This window comes from Enoplosus armatus, chromosome 12 (genome assembly GCF_043641665.1).
Source record: "Enoplosus armatus isolate fEnoArm2 chromosome 12, fEnoArm2.hap1, whole genome shotgun sequence".
Classification (NCBI taxonomy): domain Eukaryota; kingdom Metazoa; phylum Chordata; class Actinopteri; order Centrarchiformes; family Enoplosidae; genus Enoplosus; species Enoplosus armatus.
Genome location: NC_092191.1, coordinates 8004777 through 8026808, shown reverse-complemented (window position 1 = coordinate 8026808; position 22032 = coordinate 8004777). Strand labels below are relative to the sequence as shown.

The 22032-nt window shown below is 39.7% G+C and overlaps 1 protein-coding gene across 1 annotated transcript in view; it reads right to left on the bottom strand.

Annotated features, from left to right (window-relative positions):
• Positions 1-5248: 5248 nt before the first annotated feature.
• Positions 5249-22032, bottom strand: part of grid1a (glutamate receptor, ionotropic, delta 1a) — a 204184-nt gene continuing 187400 nt past the window's right edge. The window contains exons 12-16 of the mRNA XM_070915899.1: positions 20654-20788; positions 12744-12939; positions 10891-11057; positions 9048-9288; positions 5249-5686 (exon numbers count right to left, since the gene is read on the bottom strand). Coding sequence (XP_070772000.1) covers positions 5249-5686; positions 9048-9288; positions 10891-11057; positions 12744-12939; positions 20654-20788 — 1177 coding nt within the window. The remainder of the gene's footprint in view (positions 5687-9047; positions 9289-10890; positions 11058-12743; positions 12940-20653; positions 20789-22032) is intronic.

Genomic DNA, 22032 nt, shown 5'->3' with positions numbered 1-22032 from the left:
GCTGAGTATAGTCTGTCGGTTGGTTGGTTGGTTGACCACTTTGGTCCAGACAGAAATATCTCAACAACTATATGATGGATTGCCATGACAGACATTAGCTTGGTAACATGCTAAAGTAAGACGGTCAGCATGTTAAGCATATTAGCTAAACATGAGCATATTTGCATGCTAATGTTAGCATTTAGCTTAAATCATGCTGTATTCAATGAGAAAATATAAGAATTTACTGGATTTTGTCTGAGGAAAAAGGATATACGTCCCAGAAATAGTTATGGGGGGTTAATTGCCAAATTGTTGTTCTTACACTTTGTTTTTTTGTATGAATTAAACAAACAAATAAGTGATAAGAGTGTCAATTCTCTCATCTAACTCTCAGTAAAGAAAGCAATCAAGTGTATTTCCCTGAACTGTTCCCTTAAATTAAGTAAGTGAAGTTGAGTAAATTTATGTTACCTAATTAAAGCTCCCCATCTGCTACTCATATGCTTTAAAGAGTGAATTATTACGTTGTCTATAGATGGCTCAGTAGTTAACAAATTGGCCTTAAAAAAAATCCTATCATCAAATTACATCACCTGCCTTGAAGAAAGGGCGAGAGATCAGGTTTAAAATGATTCAAATAGTGTAAAATCATGACCCGTTATGTTACGCATAATCTTGACCCATGATGTGTAGCTCATGTTCGTGTGTTATGCATTCTAGGATCAAGTAGCTGAGGGGCTATTCTTACGCCAAGTACTAAATATGGAAACAAAGTTAATATCATCAAAATTTTAATTTTGGGGGGCAAAAAAAGGCAAAGATCTTCCCTCAGGACAAGAAAGTGGAGGCCCTGCATGTAGTTTAAGGTATGATGATGAATGGATAATAAGGCTGCCGAGGCAGTCTGGACAGACGGTCAGTGATCTCCCCGCAGGGAGAATAGAAGTTATTTTACAGCAGATTGCCTCACACTGCCCACACGAGCTAATTATACAGACTATTCATGCGAGTCTTGTATGGCAGAATTGTATAATTACAAAGACCCTGTTCCTGTGATGATGTGCTATGTGAAAAACTGATGGAGATTTCGGTTTTACAAGGAATATGAGTCCATTAGGTGATTTTCTTTCATGCATAGTACATTATCTATATTTTTTTATACCATATTGTACTTACACATGTATTCATTTTATTCTGCGTTATGCAATGTTTAAAAATGGACTTGTCTTTTAAGATGACCTCTTCAGTAATCTCTTTGGATGAAAGTAATAGCTGTAGCTCTTCTGGGAATTGGGTTTATTTTTTAAAGCGTGCAAAGTGAGGCAGAGCTTCTGTATGTGATGTATCTGATGTGGAGGTGAAAAAGGCCATGTCATAAGATGAGTCTTGACATGAAGTGGTGGCAGTGGACTGTTTGTGTTAGGCAAAAACAGGAAGTACGTCCCTGACAGGACTCAACTCTCGGAACAAGGTCAGTGGTTCCTTTGAGCACAGCCATGGAGACTTAACAGCATCGCTCAGCACCACGTCTAAGACTGGCAGGCAGGACCGCCGGACAGGAAAGGTGATGAGGGCAAATCAACAATCTCAACACACATATGAGCACAGACAGATCTCCTAACTCGAGTATGCTGAAGTGCAAGCACACCCTGAAACTTGAGGGAAGCAATTTTAAAGTACTTACTTCCTTTTTCGAAGTTTTCAACTTTAGGGCACAGTGCAGTCAAGTGGAGCCACCTTTAGTTATAAACACTCTTCCCACCATCGCACGAACCAGGCCAGGTGCCATACCAGTCAACACAGTTGGCAGTGTTGGCAGTGAGGGATCACGTCCTTGTTGCCGCAGTAGTGACTCCTCCAGGAACTTTCATTGTTTTCTCCCGGTGAAACTCTTTGCCTTCAGGTGAAAACAAGCAGATGGTGACTCCATGTGTAATGGAGGACGCAGACGTTAGTCTACACCCTAGCCAGGCCAGCAGTGTTGGTCAATGGCTGCAATGACGGTGGTACACAGAAAAAAATAGGCAACAGCAATTCCCCCTAACACACAAAAGTGCTGGTGAAGAACAGCCACCCACTAGAACAAGTGGTGACGACTCATGTAATCATTGTAACGCCGACGATGAGGGTGATGGCGGCAACACCTCGCATCACTTGTGACGGTGACAAAGTGTTTTAACAGCAAACACGTTTTCTAAAAACCTAATGTCAAGGAAGCACAACGTAAATTGTTGCATCTGCATAACAAGTGTATAAATTTGTCAGTGAAAGATGTCTCATATATGTTCCCTTAACTTGGCACCTATTTCTTCTCTTGAAGATGAAATACACAATTTATTTTGGAAACCTTTGCAGCAGATCATAATTTCAGCAGTACAGGGCTCAGAGCGAAGACTTGTTTGTGATGTGATTGTATGATTTGTACGATGAAAGATGGAGGCTTTTTTGGATAATGTGGTATGGAAAAAGGCGTGGCTCTTAACCATCCGTTACTCTAATATCTAATGTCAATTTCAAATTTCGGGGAGAAAAACAACATATTTTTAACAGACTAATCATGATCAGAATGTACTTGCTTTTGGTGTCAAACATCTGCATCATGCAATCAATGTCTTGCATGAAAAAGTGTAGTTGATACGTTAATGGCTTACACACAGGTGTTTTTAATGAGCTGTTCTTAACTCTCCAGGAGCAGTTACTGCAATTTAGTTGTATTTTTCTCTGTTGGATTGTTGAATGATATATGGAACTGAACAAAATGATCCCTCATTGCATCCAGTGACAGTTTGGCTTCCCATATGAGAATGTTGCAAGTGGATCAAAACAAAGTGTTATCTAATTCATCAGCTGTGTCTCTAATAAACTCAGTGCTGGCAGAGAAAAGAAATCCATTTGAAATGCACATAAACCAGAAAAAAAAATCAATGTTCAGCTCACTATTTTTTTTTTTTTTTTTTACATTTTTTCAATAGGACTGGTTTGCTTGGATGAGTGGAAGTTGAGGCTTGAATTTGAAGTGACAGCACTTGCCAGAAGTTTTCTTATCAGTTGTTATCTCCAGTGGCAGCCTGTGAGAATTGAACAAAGATCTTGCAGTTAATAAACAGACATCAGCAGTAAGCTCTATGTGCACAAGTGGCAGCAGGTCAGGGAAATCAGCAGGAGAGTGGGGAGGAATGTTTTGTTTGTCAAGAACATCTCTCTACATTTGTTGAAATCTCAATGGCTGGAGGAAATGCTGCACGCTATGATCTAAAATTTATATCACCATATATTGTTAAATTCGTATCTAACAATAAATGCTACAACTATTAAATCTACATATGAGTACATGACATTTTATCATGCTTGATTTTTGTTTGTTTGTCTGGATTAACAGTTTAAGATTCTGGAGTTAAAGCTCAATGGTTGGTTAAACATCTGGTTAGATTTCGTTAGCTGTTGTAGGGACAACACAGGGTTGTCTGTCAAAAATGTTTTCTACCGTTTACCTCACGATTGGCGTGATGTAACATAAAAAAATTACAGCTGTGATAACGTTCCAGAGTTGTAAAATCCTGTGAATATTATAAACCGTTGTGCACTGTTTAAGTGATAAGCCCTCACATTCACGGTTCTCACTCAAACCAGACTTCATGGGTTGTATTTCATCATCACCGGTACCTTAGAACCGAAGCCCACCAACGCAGCCCCATGCATTGTTTTAACGCTGGGCTGTTTTCAGTGTCAATTGCCACTAACATCAATTTTTTTTTTTTGAAAACCCATTTTGTGTGTACCCTGTCAGACAAACGCGTCACACTGACCAGCTACACGTCTCCAAAACAGCTGAGTCTGCTTGGCTAACGTTTGCTTTCCCAAACGCCTTGTCCATGTGTGCCCCTCATGCTGGGGCTGGCACTGGTGTATAGTTTGTTCATATAGGCCCCATGTGTGTCTGCTTGGACTAGTGATGGTGTGAAGGTGGTTATGAGTTGGGCCCAATGTGAGCAATTATCCTCGATCCCCACATGGACGGCTTTTTGTTTCCCTGTTACTGTATGTGTGCTGATAGTTGAGCCAGGGTTGACCACAAGTGAGGCCCTTAAGGGCAAACTTGGGCATGACGTGGGATTAAATATTTCAGTTTCAGTTTCAGCTATGATGTTTATCAGTTTCAACTGAAACTGATAAACATTTGACGCCAGTTAGATATGTGGACTAACAAACAAAAGATCTGAAGAATCCTTTTTGGCAAAAATATGTATTAGAGTTTTGTTTTTTTACAGGGTTTGATCCAACGATACATGCAGTTTGAAACTGACTTTGTACCCATTTACCCAAAAGTTAGTTTCTGCTGCAAGAACACGCTGTCAGAACACATTGACAGTAAACCATGTTTTCTTGCAATAAGCACAGTTCAGAAAATCTTCCAGCAATAGAAATTGAAGAGCGAAATGGAGAAAAAATGTAATGAGCTGCTGATAATGCGACCAAAAAAATATTATGATTACAGTGCAGTGCAAATTGTATTTTTGAAATCCTAACAAGGTTTTTTTTTTCAATATTTGAAATATCAACTCATAAATTCAGATTTTTTTTAAATGCAGCATAAAAAAATGAAAATAACAATTCATTATAGTATTGTAATTATAGTGCGGCAAAATGTGTGATAAAACATTCCAGGTTTTCATTCCCCTCTTATTGTACTCTAAAACACCATTTTCTCAGAGATCACCGGGGTCACAGATACACACTGACAGCACTGATATGCTAAATGTTTTCAAGCAAACGTCTCAGTGTTTTTGTATTATACTTTTTATTTTTTTCATATGAAACAAATCAATTCTTCCAATGTCTTTGAAGTGTGAAATGTCTTTTTTTTTATCATGAATTCTCACAGTACATTCAGTTAATGTTGATCTGAAAGAAAACATCTTTGAACTTGGCACTTAGAAAACAACCACAAAGAATTTTATTCATTTAGAACAAAATTTACAAAGCCATTCAAACAGTCATTTTTTTTAATACTTTTATGTTTTTTAAACTCAACTGTTGAGAATATTCAAAATACACTTTTTAATGTTGCTTCTCTTTCTCTCTTTGTACTTACAAATATGTACATTAAAGTCTCAGTGTCTTGTCAAGTGTTATCCCACTGACTCGTCGTCACTGGTAATAAAAATCATTTTTTAGTGTTTTATTTATATCTCTTCATACTGTTAGCACTCTGTTTAGCTCTCCACTAATCTGTTTGAGCTCGAGTGTCTGTGAATGTTCGTCGTGCTCAGATGGATGTCCCGTGGCTGGGCTCACTGGCTTCTGGGATGGGTCCGCCTGGCACTGGTTGGTAGGACATTGGCATGGGTGTCTTGACTGGGCTCTGCCGGAAGAGCCCCCCATTGGGCGCCCTGTGTTTGCAGCGGATAGAGGGCATGGTGGCACTGCTGAGGGGCAGGGGCAAGGTCCTGCCAGTGCCCGCGCCCAGTGTCCTTCCTGCCCCATGACCCTCCTGGAGGAAGGTGGTCACAGAGAGCCGCGGCGGCCCCCGATGGGCTGGGTAGTCCCGAACAGACAAGGCCTCCAGGGACTGGCTGGGCTGCATGCTGCCAATGTCCAGGGTAGAGATCTCGATAGACTGGCCTGGCAGCTGCTTGTGGGCCAAGTCCTCGTCCAGGAGGCTGTTCAAACGCTGGTGGACCTGTTCCAGGTTCACCTCTTTGTCCTAAATATGGATGGAAAGAAAGGCAGAGCCAAAGAGAGTGTGTGGAATAAAAGAATCAAGGAGAAAGGATAGTGAATAGAGGTTTTAATGGAAGGGGGAAGCATGAATATAATTAAGGAGGAGTGTGATAAAGAATAAAAGTGAAAATGAATATGCAGTGGAAGGGGTTAAGAGGTTAAAAAGAATGGGATGGAGATAGAGTGAATAAAGACAGAGAAAGACAGGTTACAATGGTTGTTTCATCATCATCATGACCAGTTTGCATGCAATGCCGTCTACTCTATTATTATTCAGTCAGAGCAAGTCTAACGCACATTTATTAATGTTCACGTGAGCTTGACAGATGCTGAAATAAGCACACTGATTTATTTCAGCTTTAATCAGGAAACCCAAATATATAAATTATAACATACTGGAATCCTTCAAGCAGCAGACATCAAGAGAGACATTACCTTAAAACACTAAATCTTAAACATGGGGGTCGTAAAAGGTAATGTCTCTCCTTCTGAAATGAACTTAAACGATGATGTCTCTTCATGCAGAAGTGTTAAAATTTTCTCCACAATTAGGTGACCACACATGTACAGTGGGTGACTCTTGCATGAAGAGCATCAGCTGTTAACAAGGCAGGCTCCAATGGACGCACAAATCCAATGAATCAGATTTTGTGAGGCAATAAAATTTGAATGAAAACAAAGTAGTTAATGTCACTTAATTGTCATAATCTAAATTATATTGAAGAATCTTGTTGGATATATTTTTCAGAAACACACATCAATGAGGCAACACAAATATGGAAGAGGAGAGGGAGAAGCCAAATTATAACACATGATTGTTTATCAGACACATTTTGGCTGCACCCTGCCCTCCACACAGCAACATTTTATTCTGTCAACATGCACCCATTTAAGTCACACTGAAGACAGACAAAACAAAAAAGCCAAATAACAGGAGAGACCATGGGGTGAGATGACATATGAAGCAACTACAATCTACCCCTGCCCGGCCCCATGCCCCGCCCCTTCGCCCTGACACAGCCAATGACCATCCAGTACAGTATGTCAGGCCTCTCCTGACCTGTGTCAAGAGCATCGGCCTCCTCCCAGTCTCTCTCTCTGTCTGTCCATATGTCCCGCCTCCTTTCTGGTGAAGCGCTTGTTATGTCATTATATGTCAATGGACCAGAAACCCTTTCCAGACCGTAATCCTTAGTCACCTGCTGAAGATCACAGACAACGATACGTAACCAAAGGGGTCCCTGTGAATCCGGACATTGACATATAATTGCAATTAATTACTAGTTAGGTAATAGAAGGAATAGTTCAACATTTTGGAGATACTCTTATTCGCTTTCTTTCTGAGAATGAGAAGAGAAGATCTATACCAGTCTCATGCCTGTGCGTTAAGTATAGAGCTGTGAAGTGGTACAAGCCCGTGAACATGAAAACATATGGTGATACTGTACATTTTTATGTACTAAGTGCATTTCGGTGTTAACATCCAATCACACAGCTGTTACATGTTACTGCTAATGGTGGGCAGAAGATAAAATATAACATATTTCATCTTGTTTGTTTGATCTGTACATAGACCCTAATGTGCAAAATAACAGTGTGACTTCCAGGAGTCTTGTCAACACTTTGTGAGACGCTGGAAACAAGTGCTGGGCGTCAAGAAATATTTAAACACTGTAACTCCTGAAGAAGAGGCTTCCTATTTAACAGACAGATGTGAGAGTGGTATCAATCTTCTCATCTGACTCCCCTCAAGAAGCCAAATGAGGCTATTTCCCAAAAAGTCTAAACTATTCCTTTAAATGGCTGATAGGTTCAGGCTTGCAGTAGGCTTTATTTGAAATGGCTGTCATAATTTCCACATACTGTATGTTTGTGCCGTCATGGTGCCAGCGATGCTAAGAACAATTTAAAGTGATAATGCATCCAGATCCTTTGAATATTAAACACTCGTTCCCCGCAGGCTTGAAAGCTAGCTGTAAGAAGTTGTTGTAGCGGTCAGCTTGAATTCATGACTGTTATGCAATGATGTCGTCTTCAAAATGCTTGTTTTTGTCCAACTAATAATACACACATCATTTTCTGTTGATCGACTAACAATTACTGAGAACACAGATGGACAACAGAGTATTGGATTAAGCTGCAGGAATGTTTTCACCAATTTCTCTGTTTTTTCTGCTGTGACAACCTGCCACCATTGGATTAAACTATAACCATGAAAACTATGAACCTCTTACAGTCTCATTTCAAGACCACGGAGAGTGTTTGAACCTCAAAAGATATATTTTGAGTTGAAAATAGCTTCAAGACATGTCTATAAACACAATAATAATGGAGCACACAACCATGATTATACTCAAACAACACATCTTATCTTCTAGAAATAATGAGGCAGCGATGTTTGTCTGTTGTGACTCTTACATGACAGCAGTATGTGGTTATTATGAGAGCAGCTACACACAAAGACTGAAATAGAAATCAACAGCAGTAACTCAAACTCTCATATGCACCAAAACCCAGCATGGGTGGAGTTTGATTTACTGTGTATATTTTCAGGACAGGACTGGGTCTTAAATGGGTGTCCTCAGGTTCTTATTGGACTGTTAGACTGTCAAGTCAAACAGGCAGGTCAAGGCTCAGATTCTTTACTATCTGCTTTTGCTCACACTTTAGTTTAGGGATCCATGTCAAGCCTTAGTTGTCTGGACGCCTCATTCAGAGGGGCTGCCCAGTCGACAGCAGCAAGATGAAGTCAGAGCTCTAAAGCATTAAGACTTGAATGGATTAGCTAAAGAGAGCTATTGTACAACTGAAGCACTTATCGACTCAGAAGTACAATTTCAGTATGTGGTTTTGAATTTGCAATTCAGCGTTATGTTTACTTTTTCATCATTCCAGCTGCGGTTCTCTCACATGAGCACCAGTGATTGTTTGTTCAGGCCAAAATATAGGCAATTCATGTTTTTATGTGTCAGTATGAGAGAGAATCACAGTGAGTGTGTTTGAGAGAGAAGCCTCTTCAGTCCCTTACAAAGCACCCCAACCTCTCTCCCAACATGAGAAGGAATGAGTAGATTGATCACATGATGTCTGGACTATCATCAGGGGCACACCTATTATAACTGGGTGTACTGCAGCTCTACTAAATCGGGGCTGGCGTCTGGGCCTGCTGGATCCATAAAGTAGAGTGTGGCAGTGGCATCTCTGGGCAGGACCGGGGGGCCCGGGGGTCTGGGTCTCGACCGGGGTCTTGGTGGGGCAGGGGGACCCGTTGTGGCCACCATGGCCCGGTTCTGGGTTAGCAGGCTTGGGCCTGGGCCCTGGCCCGACGAGTTGTCAGTGGTCACCTCTTTGGGCTGCTCTCTCCGGCAGTGGTTGCTGTTCCACCAGGTCTCCAGTGCAGCAACCAGGAGGGCCAGCAGCAGCCCGGCAGCCAGGATGCAGAAGACGCCGGCAAAGCTGTGGAGGCGCAGTGCCCGTCCCTCCGGCTGGGCGTCTGCGTGGCTCTGCAGGTCACAACGGCCTTTCTTCGGCCACCATTTCTGCTTCAGGATATCAAGGTCACCTTTTTCCTGAAGCTCCAATATCCTGTGGAGACAAAAGACTAAGTAGGTGCACAGTTTCATGTAATAACACCGCAGAACACTGGACAAACCCGTCAGTAGCATTGATTCAGACAGATGTTAAATGCTGGCTAATCAAATTACAAAGACAATGGATGGAGTAGAGGATGGAAAATTAAATAATTTTCAAAGACAAACATGACGGAATATTAGAAAATCAATATAAGACTTCTCTGAATGACTGTAATTACATGATAATAGTTTGCAGCTGATGAAATAAAACAAATTAAAAAAAGAAAAGAAAACGTTAATGCGCTGCATTAGCATTGATTGTTAGCTCATTAAAGACCCATAGTGGGTAAAATGCTATTAAAAGCTGCAGCGTGCACAGCAGCAGACGTGATACTGACGCATTGTTGACTTTCTAAATACTAACGAGCTAAAAGACCAGTTCTATGTAAACAAGGAAAAGAAAATCAATCGCGGCTGCAAGATTAATTGGTTTCATATCAAATTGTATAAGCGTGGAAACAACGATGATCAAATACTGCAGGCAGCTCATTAGTTAGCGCACAGGGAGGAATGGATGGATGTTGTGGAGGAGAATGATGGCGGCTGAGTACAAACGGAGGCGAGACAGTGAATCTGTCCCATTGGAGAGGTTAGCTTTCTGCACAGCCATTATTCAACCTCTTCAACAGTAACTGGCACATATGTGTTTGTGCACATTCTCTCAGATAAATATACACACAGCTGCCAAAGCTTTTGACATTTATACACATTTACACATTGTGAAAAATCACATTCCCAGATGCCTTCAAATATTCACCATTTCTTTTCCTGCAAGTCATGGATTTAAAATCCTTCACTGTTTGTAGTTTACAGGGTGATCAATCCTCCCATTTCAGATGGTGTTTGTCCTCAATTCATATTTTACATGGAGGAAAAAGTTTGCTGCCCTGATTTGAAATTCGCTCCTATCAATCTTGTAAACTGCACAGAAAATGTTTGGAGCAGCATATTTCTGTCTTGTGTCTGGGGGAAAAAAACAATGGTTAAACAGGATGAATGGATTGAAAATATGGAATATATACTTCTCAGTCTGCCTCTTCAAGAGAAACTGTGAATTATTCAAGTTGCAAATGTGGAAACTCTAACTTTTACTGTATCTAGACATCAGTCAGCATTAACACGACAACCATGGCTTATTACAGCTTGGTTTCATTTTCAGAGCTCTGGCCATCTGTTCTGTCGGTTATGATAACATCGTCTTCACCAAAGTAATCGCTGAGCTCTGGAAACACGGTCACATCTCCACAAATGGGTCCAGCGAGGCAAAAATTACAGGCACTCAGATGATCACACACATTGTAAACAAACCTCTAGTTTAGCCGAACTTGTTTGGAAGAGAAAATAAAGGCAAACTTATGACCCAAACTGTTTGTGTGCACTCACTTTCGGTTTTACCTCCAAATAAAGTGGTTCGAAAAATCTGGCTGGGCTGTCGGCTCATTTACAACCCATCTGATCGGCTGACAGCTTGTATTTGCCCAGTTGGACCTATTGTTAGCAAATTCTCCACGTTTGTTTCCAAATTTCACTACAAAATATATACCAATATACGTACTTCTGAGAAAAGAGGTCTCTGTAAGGACTGCCGTGCTGCAGGGCCATGCCGTAGCCTCTGGTGCTCATGCTGTTTCCTGCAACAGTCAGTGTGCAGTCATCGTCTGTCAGAGCAGCGTACTCTACCACCGCCATGTCCCACAGAAAGGCATATGACTCTCGCTTTGCCTGGTTAGGTCAACAAAAGTTCCCACAACACACACACACACATACACACACACACACACACACACACACACACACACACACACACACACACACACACACACACACACACACACACACACACACACACACAGACAAGACATATACAAAGGAGAGGGCATATATAAACAAAACCATCCTCTTAAAGACAATTATCCTAAAGAAATCTACCTAAAAGTCAGGGGGGGAAAGTTAATAATATATATATATATATCACTGGGAAGCAGCAATGAGCAGAACAAACAGTAGAGCTAAATATTTGCACAGAAATTAGCATAAACATTTTGCCCACTCATCAGAGCAAACATTGAATAGCATGCACAACATTAGATTTCTTTACAAAGATGAGGAAAATAGTTGCATCCCTATTTTTCTGGCTTTGCATTCCTCTGCGTGTAGCATATTTTCAGAGACACGATCATGTGCTGTAGCCCGAAGCACACGCTGTGGAGAAAATGTAGAACAACCACAGCTGAAAATCTGTCTGAAATCCTTCTGGATTTGTTTTTTTTTATGACTTTCTTCCCTGTGGTGTCCTAACATCCTACTTCTTCCAGAGTAAGACTGTGCTCTCGACAAATACATCAGAACAGCCTTTTCACCTCACATCTCATTAGGACTACAGAGGGCTCTTCAGTTCACTAACCTTTTAATAGATAAACATATACTGGAGAAATCACACTGCCATCAAACTATAAAGCTGAAGTCAGAATGAGGCACATGCAGCAGTTTGTGGGCTATAAGAAGCACTGTAGAAGCACTTCTTCTCATCCAGTATGTTTAGAGTCGTTTTCCATTGTTGTTAATATCTGTGCAAACTGATCTGACTACACTGAATGCAATTAGCTGCTCAGATAATAAAGCAGTTTAATGACAAGTGCATATGTCTAGACTCCACTGTAATTTGTTAAATTATGGATTATTTTTCAATCTGTTGTTTGTAGGTGTGTGTGTGTGTGTGTGTGTGTGTGTGTGTGTGTGTGTGTGTGTGTGTGTGTGTGTGTGTGTGTGTGTGTGTGTGTGTGTGTGTGTGTGTGTGTGTGTGTGTGTGTGTGTGTGTGTGTGTGTGTGTGTGTGTGTTTGTGTTAAACGAAGACAGAGAGAAGAGCAAATGCATAAAATGTTAATTCAGTAGCACACTGAGTTTGAGAGAATAATTAAAAACCTTCACAATTCAATAGATTAAAAATATCACTTTATTCACGTGCCTCAGTAAATCAGGGACAGTAATTACTCAACAAACTTACAGTTTGCTCCTACCTGGCTGTGTGACAATAAAGAGCTACAGTTAATTATCATCAAGGCTGAGCTTATGTTTTCGCAGTATTCTCTGTGAGCTGAAGATATAACTGTATTATATATTTTTTATATTTAGTTACAGGTTTTTATAGCTTCTAGAAGACGAGGCATTCCCTGCATTGCCTGCCTGTTATTATATATTTTCATTAATGGGGTCAAATTGATTTTTTACACAGGGACTATGCAATGTGAAAAGTCAGATTTGATCAAATCAGTTATTTCAGAAGTGTTAACTGTGTTACTGTTAAAGAAACATTTTGTCTCTCCAGGAAAAGCATGTTGCAAAGAGGCCTACAGAACAACAACAAGCAGCATGAGTTAAAAATGTTTTATTTATGAATAAATACTCACCTTCTTGATTCCCTCTGATGGGCTGGAGACAGAGTTCTCAAAGCCGTTGTTCTTGTTGACAGTCTTCCAGAGCTCAGCGAACGTGTTGTCCTGCTCCAGAGGGTTGGTGCCCTTGGCCTGGAAATACTCATACACGGCAGAGTCCCTCACTGTCCCGTAAACCAGGTCCACCTGCTTGGACAGATCCTGGAACGACCTACAGTCAGGGTCACATTAGCGAGTTTGTTTACTAGATATGACAGAAGAATAGTCGACATTTTGCGTGTTTATTAACCAGTCATTATTAAAACATAGGCCCGATATACTCAACTTAACAAACATAACCTATTTAACCTTTAACAGCTGTTTTTCTTCTACTGATCTGTGTTAAAAGTCAATCAATTTGAGAGCCCATCAGGTTCTAATCCAGTGTTTTAATTCCTCGTATTGGGGATACCTTTTGTTTATATTTGGATCACAGACTGTGCCTTTCATTTAATAACATATCTTTAATGATAAGTAGTGTGTTACTGTCTCATACCATTATTACTATTATTTTTTCACATGCACAGGCTGTTGTCCGTGTTTGCTGCCAACAAAGCTGTTACTGCTTACAATATGTCAGCTTGTTGAACTTAACTATGTCTTCATTTGCTACACATGTGATGCAAGAAATCACTGACTGAGGAAACACTTCTGTATAAGTCAGAAAATAAGCGTGTACAAACGCTCGACAAGTATACAATTTAAACGACCAACTTCTGCTGCTCTTCTTCTGCGACACTACACAAATTTAGGCTTCATTCTTTTCATACTTCATTACTGACAGTGGACAACATTGATCCATTTATTAGTGTATACATAACTTTATATTATAAAAGAAATATATATAGTGACATAGTCAATCTTATGCAAATTCAGTCAAGTTTATATGTAAAATATCCAGATGGGAGCGTTTGCTTGTCACTAATCTAGTGAATTAATGACACTACTGTACATGTAGGATTTGAAAATATCTGACTTTGGTGCCCCTCCAGTGGCAGTATCAGAAAAGACACTGTGGTAGACAGTGATCCACGCTGCTACCATTACTCCTCTCCTCCTTCATTCATTACTCCACCTACGCCTCTTGGCTTACCTCCTTCCATATACAGATTTTTCCCTCTATTCAAAATTCAAGTTTTAACTCCCTCCAATCCATAAGCCTCAAACTACCACCTCCCTGTCTTATGCACACTGGAGCAAATCCCTAATCAGCGTGTTCTTTATCAACCAAATTAGCTGCACCTGTAGCAAGCCACCTGCTGCTTCTGATGTCGATACCAACACATTCCCCCGACCACCACTTTCCCCGGCACTACCATCACCAGATCCAGAGTAATGATGATGACCAGGTCGGGAGGTGAAGTTGTTGACCATTTATGGGGTGCGTCCCCATAATTGGGCATTTGCCCCTAACGGAGTCTGCACCAAACTCTAATCTATTTGCTATGAACAATACTTTATATTCTGAAAACTAGTCTCTCCTGATTGAAATGCTTATTATGCAGATGCTATGTGGGCAATAAGAAATGAGGCTCCTTGCAGCAGATGTATTTTATATGTAGAGATTATTGCCAATTTTGTAGCAGCATCATGTTTGCTGAATGCCAATGTCCTCGTAATTAGGGTTTGCTTCCAATGTAATTTGAATGGCATTCTACCCAGAAGATTACCTACTTTCTTGACTGGTATTGAGTTGATGTGTTTGACATGCTGTTTTGTGTATTTGCTGCATTTCTTTAGAAAATCAACATATTAGAGTAGCAACAGACTGTTTATATAACTAAGATTGTCTTCTCACCATTTCCCTAAAAAAGTGGGAGAATCAAATATCTTATCTCAAGATGAGGATGTTGGACTAATTCAACCATTTAATTAGAAGCCTATATGGTGTAGCGGTGGTTGTTTGGGGGGGGCAAACGAGAGAGAAAGAGACAACTGATTAGATATTGCATGGTCTCCAGCGTTTTCTGTCAAATTAAACTTCAAGCTTTACAGCAGCCAGTAAAATATTCTGCTTTAATTTTGTTTAACAGCTTACTTTTATGTAACTACACATGCACCTACACACGTGGAACTATAGATGTGAGATAAATCAACCCTATAAATATTTAGATCTACCAGCTGGAGTAAATAGCATGAATAAAAGCGGTGAAAGCCCCTGTATTGTAAGAGAAAATATGAAAAACAATAGACAGATGGTGGCACACTTTAAAAATCAAAGATACAGTAAAATTAAACCATTAACAAGTGATAATATCAGGCAACGACTATTTGCAGTAGACGCTGTATCTGTACTGAGGACATCTGTCAGTGCTTTTCCTTGTTCGCCTTTTCTTTCTCAAAGCAGTGCAACATACACTTTGATTCGTGATCAATACAAAGAGGTCCAACCCAGCCCTCTGTTCATTAGCTATAATGACTGAACCAAGATGGAAAGAAGCACAACACCAAACAAACACAAACCACATTTTTTTCTCTGCAATGCACTGCTGCAGAGACAAATGGTTAAGTTAAGGGTATTAGTCTCTTATTACGTGTGCATGTTACTAATTTCCTCTGAGGTATTCTTGTTGCAATCAAAGGCACTAAATGGCTGGCTGCACAGTTGGTCATGGTTATATTTACCTTTTTATAAATGTAAATTGGTCATACCAGTAATATTTAAATATAAAATAATTAACGTTAAAAACAAAAACAAAAGAGTTCATTTACTTAGTCTTAATCCATGCAATATGTCCTGGAGGCCAAAAAGAAAGTTATGAAACAATGCTGACTCTCTCTCTCTCTCTCTCTCTCTTTGCTCCCTCTCACACTGAATCAAGAGAGGAACATAAAATAGTTTTACATCGCAGTGTGGTAGGAAAAAGAGAACACCGTTTCACCTCTGTGTCCCAAGGCGAAGTTGTTTTGTAGTAGTTTTTACAGAGAGAACAAGCAAAAGGGGAAAAAGCCATGTAGTGTTCAAAGATTTTTTCTAATGTGTAAATGTTGGCTTAAGTAACCATATTATTTACAGACAGTGTTGTTAATTGTTCACATCGTGAACACACGTGTTTAGAACAACGCAGAGGCACACTAGTGTAATCACACATACACACACACTCAGCGGGAAGCATGCTCACATACATACTATAAAAGGAGGGTATATAGTCTCTTTTGGCACTGGTAAAACCCCAAGCTGCTGCTTTTTGGCAGTATACCAGTGTCTATAACTGACTTGTGAAAGTTGATTTCTGCCAGAATCAAAAATCAACTTGACTTTTGATGTTGTTAAAATGAAGGGAGCTGGACTGCACCTCACTCTATCTGGTGCTTGAAATTCAAGTCATGTCTGTCAGAATCTATCCAAGGTTTGGACACTGGATTTATACTGGAGGACAAACTGCAAATGATTTTATGACAAACATTTCCAAAACAGGGAAGAAATTTCATATTTGCCAATTTGGAGATTGGAGCCCTTTCTGTGAGGCACATATTATTAGTAGACCACGAAATATTATTAGTGGTCACTGGGTTTAATTTAAACCAAGGTTACCATCTGCATAAAAAGAGACATTACATTTATAGATGATCTTTCCAAGTTAGAGCATAGAGGGATAAAATGATGTAACCTAGAAGCTGTGAGGGAACTCTTGCATCTGGAGAGGAAGATAAAAAAAATTGCCTATTGTAATATAGAAATCCAAATTCTTGTAGTTCTTTTGCTTCCTTTACTTTAAATTGAGTTCAGACAGCACAGCTTTTCCACCTCGACCACAGTGACTCCAAGGACCCGGTTTTGGGGCATTGTATTGCAAGAATTTCGGCAAAGGAGTACCTTTTCCTTTTCCAAGCCAATCCACAGTCTGTGCATTAACATGCAGCTAAGTAACCGGCTTACAGTCCAGTAAAGTCATGTAAACGAGAAACCTGGTTTCTGTAATCGAGGTAGGAGATTAGGGAAACCTGATTTCCCCAGGTAGATTTCTCTGCCATATATTCCAGACATCAGCTTTCGAATCCGCTTTTCATTTGTACGCATGTGCATGACAAAACACAGCAGACATGGAAAGTAACAGCTGAGCAGCTAGATGAAAGAAAAGATAATTACAGAGCGATGCGTCCAAACTGAAACTAACACCAAGAAGCCTGCAGAAGTCTAAATAAGTCTGTTTCCACTGCTGAACCTGTGACTATTTGTAAAATACAGACACCAAAGTGTCTGTTAGTCTGCTCCGACACACACAGACACACCAAAAAAAAGAAAAAAGTCAGGAAGCAGCGCCTTCTATCACTACTACAGTTAAAATGAGAAAGGCCTAAGGTAAGGGAGAAATCTGATTACTGACGTGCTACATATATACGCAAATTTACAGTAACCAGGTTACAGTGCGTGTAAATGCGATCTCTGATGCAGGTTCTCTACCTGCATAACCTGATTTCTATGAGTAACCTGCTTACTTGAGTGCATGTCAACACACTGAGTATGTTCCCCAGGACAATGGCCCCTCACTAAAGTTCCTGTGTAAATCCTTCCCTTTTTTTCCCCACCAGTGCTTCAACAATGGCCCAAAAGCAGTTGCCATCCTCAAATGAGGTGAATTCCAGTTGTGACAGAAATAAAGCAATTTTCTTTTTGCCTGACCTTTAGGTGTGTCTGTGAAAATTATGCAAAGGCAGCGAGTTTTCCCTCTCTTACAGACAGCCTGCAAGCCAAGTACAAATCTGGTCTTTGATTGCTTATTTTGTGTTCTTAGAACTGCGGTTACAATGTTTAGTTTTTTGATTAAACATTGATTTCATAACAGAAAATAAATCATAGGTGTGCCAGACAGATGCCCACTTCGATTGTAGGTAATGGTAGGACCCACCGTCTCTTGTAACAACATCAAGTGGGCAGGTAGAGAACCAGAAGAGTGGCCAGTTTTTTTATTAAGTCAAATAACACTCATTCTCTTAGATCTGAGGTGTTATTTCTTCTGTCTCTGTAATAAAAAGAAGCCATCACTTCTCCACACTTTGCATGTAAGATGTGACCCCAGGCATACAAATTTAGTTGGATTTCTTTTTTTGTTTTTTGGAACAAAATGATCTAATCCTTCCAAAATGTTAATCAACCTTATGTCCTCAATATGTCCATTTCTTTCGTTTCTGTCTTAATTTAGACGTTAGGGGACAGATTTACTAAGCCTACTAGCAATTTACAGCCTGGGTCACAAGAGATTCTGCACAAATGTGTTCATAGCAAGTTTTGGGTATTTACTCGCACAGATTATGTAATTGGGATGTGGAGCAGCAGAGTTAATCTGAACGCACAGAGAGTAACATCTGATGCTAAATTTGTCTTATGCGAGTCTTATGAGTACAAAAGAAAGGCCAAGATCTCTCCTACCTCAGCTTGAAATACTGGTTGAAGAAACCGTATTTTATAATTTGCTCTTCTTCTCACAATAAGGAAAGCTATACACAGACTATCAAATGAAATGCATTTTCTATAGTAGGGTGTGGTAGTCCTGCACACATTCTCCTCTAACAAACAAAAAGCGTGTTTTTTAGTGTATGTGAATAGTTTTGGTTGCTTCAAAGTTCATCCCCTCTACACCATTAAATCTCTCAGGAATGTACTGTACATCAGGTTTTATTGCTTAAAATCTGTTCAGATTTTCTGCACAATGAATTTAGATTAGCCAAGAGGTGAATCCCACAAAAGCTACAGGTTTTACAAAGTAGTTACCACTGAGATCAGCAGACGGGGACATGTACAGCATGTGTTTTGATTGTTTCAATTTAAAATTTGGTCACAGTGTACTTTCCCCAACCCTCTAACTCCAAAATGCAATCATTTGCAGTTAGGTTTTTTTGTTTCCCTAAACTGTACCAAATGTACAACAATAAAGATTCATGTCCCTGTAATTGCCAATCCAATCATAAACACACACGCGCACACACACACACACACCTGTGAAGGTCTCTTCCTGAAGGTCTCTTCACAGGCTGCGTGCTGCTTAGCATTCACTTCTTCTCCTCACATGTCCACATGTGGCTATTTGTTCAACAGAAGACAGACCCAATGCAATCAAATGCCTCTCTGCCCACTCTTTGGGGAGAGACAGCACACCAAATTGGATTCACTGACAAGCAGCATTTGGACTGAGGACAGGCTAGTTGTTAGTCAGTAGGTCAAAAATTACAGAAAAGCACACCAAACACTCTGTACCAATTTCACCTGATGAGAGATGCTCACAGATGAACCTTCAGCCTGAGCTACAGCACTTGTCACTGCAGTTCAAATATACCGTATGCTACCTCAAGAAAACACCACACAATATAACAATAGTAGATAATAGTAGATATCATGCCTCCAAGGATATACACATTAATTCAAGGCTGATGCACAAAATGATTACATGAAAACATGCAGAGGCTGTAAAAGCTCCACTGATTTTACACAACAAAGCCTGTTTACGGTTACTATTAGTATAATATTTAATAGTATTAAAATACAGTATTTTAAAATCACATATTTGTCATTATTATTATTATTATAAACTCATATTTGTTTTCCCCTCTCTCTCCTTCTCCTTGCACATACCTATATATGTGTATGTATACACACTGTATACATGACACACTTATACAACACACATTCATGCATGCACAGAAACACATTAAAAGTGTTGGTTTGGTCTGAAGAGCATGAGTTTGAAAATGAAAATAATCTGGGGGTCAGGGGTTAGAAAGAAGCGGCTCGAGGCTACATTAGCTACTAATAGAATAACGCACACCAAATCTCCGACTGAACTGTCTGCAGGCGGGTTGCACTGTGGGTAATGTAGGCGCCATTTTTAACAAGGAAAGAAAATGCAACTGATGTAATTTTAAACTGGCCATCTGACCCTAACCCAATCATAAGTATCTGTGCCAATCAGGGCATATTTTAATGGATCAGTATCGGATGAAATAATCAAAATGAGTGAACCCTACTGTGCGTTTTCCACCAAAGCCTGTTAGTGCTGCAGCACTGCTCTCCTTAATGACAGCCGTGCTCCACACTGTGAGCATTTCACTGCATATGAGAATGAAAATTAAAGTGTTTGAATGTGAAAAATGATTAGGTGGCACCACTGATTGACTCTGTTCTGACACCCAGGTTGGCAAAATTTGCTAAGCTCTGACGGTAACAAATCCATTATTTCTCCTCTCTCATTCTCAAAGCTCAGTACACAAAACACTCAGAAAGCTTGCTTCTCATTTTTAGCCAGCGCTAACCATCACTTTCACCGGTTAAAATGACAAACGTCGCCGGCGGCAGGTCATATCAGCTGTCACTAATTAATGATAATTCCGTGAGTCACTTTATGGCAAGTCAAAATAAAACTTGGCTGTTGTCAGGTTTGTGTGCTCTCTCTCTCTCTCTGATAAAAGACTTTATGAGGTAGGCTTCATGTCAATTTCAGGAGTCGCATTCTTCCAGGTAAACTTTCCTTAATGTCATATCAATAATTTAAGTTTATCAACTTAATAGTTTTGAACCAGGACCTATTAGGACTTAGTATTTAGAAGCTCCTGAAAATATGGTGTATCAAATTTAGAAGACTACATCGACTATTTCAAATTGTGTGAAATGTATTTAATCAACATTTAGGTAAATATAAGCATCAGATTGGACTCTTATATTAAAGTTCATGGATTAGGACAAAAAAAACAGAATGTTCTATTCCCACAGTAAGGATCATAACATAAAGAAAGAAATCACACACTGTAAGTGTCATTTCTGTGCTTTCGACCTTCAAGGTAAAATACCACAGAATAATAGGATTCCCTATTGCATTGAGGTTCCACAAGAAGAGAATCAAGTGCATTGGACAGATTGATAGAAAATGTTCAATGAAAGTGTTGTGCCTTACCGGACAGCGTTGTCCATGCGTGACACGGTGAGGTAGGCAGCCAGGTTTGCTGTGTAGGACGAACACACGATGAGGGTGAAGAGCCACCAGCTGCCCATGACGATACGCAGAGCCACAGATCCCAGGATGGAGTCACTGCCTGTGAAGGTGCAGTTACAAACACATTATCAGAGGCACACTTTATCATCATCATCATTATTTTTACTATGTACTGTACAGCATCACATTCATATCACCGCACTGGATCTAATCCAGCTATCTCTTAAAAATAATATGCCCTGCAATCCTATTTAAGCAACACATTTTTATATGTTTTACATCTGATGTAGAAATAAGGTTGTAATGATGCCAAAATGTGAAGGCGCGCTTTATATTATTAGGGGTCTTGTGGCCCAATTTTATTGTTTCATATTATGAGAGATCCAAGAAATTTTTTAACTTAAAACCTCTTGATTTCAGTGACTTGGATTATTTCCTGCGTTTCAAACAAGCTGTTAGGAGATCGGTCAACTCGATGAGAAAACAGACACCAACAGTTTTTTATAAGTAAATTGATTGTTACAATATTGGGTACAATATACTTTATCATCAATAAAGGATGCACGTGTCTTTATGCATGTCTATAACATGATAAAACATGTTTCCATCAACTCTGATCTTTCCTCTAGGTTTGAAAACATGTCCTAGGAAATCAAAATGACTGTTCTTAAAATGTTAAATGGACTAGTAAGCATTTAAGTGAGGTAACTTGAGAGTACATGCCTTTAAATTACCCACCCTTTTTGTGTTAAAGCTGCTGTAAGTTGTAATTTGTCTCACTTTTGAGATAATACTCATATTTGCATGTAACACAGTCGACTATATGCATATGATGAATTACTGTAAGTTTTCATCACTTATTTCCCTAGAGCTTAGTGTATTTAAAACCATCTACCCCGAAATGTTACACACTTTTATATTCTATTACACATCCCAATCCAATTTTTTCCGAGCCTAGTACTCATTAATATTCATTCTTCTTCCTGTTTTTTTAACGTTCTTTGCTTCATGTTATTAATCCTTTGCCCTTCCTTGTTTTCTTTGAGGGGAAAAGACTGGTTCGTCACATTAGCTTTTCTATCTTCTCTTTTTCTCTGTCATGCTGACTCTTTCTCTCTAAATATCCAACAGCTTATGAGGTGCATGAGAAAAATGTCAGCACACATTCTAATTTTGAAGAGTAAAGCCATAGAAATGTCATCTGAAAGATTCAGGAGTGTGAAATGTAATGAAAACATATTTGTCTGAAAGTGTCACAATCAACACAACTGCGCCCTTAGGACAGCTTGGGAAAAAACTGAAGGCCTTGTCAGATGCATAGCACTCCAGCATCAGTCATT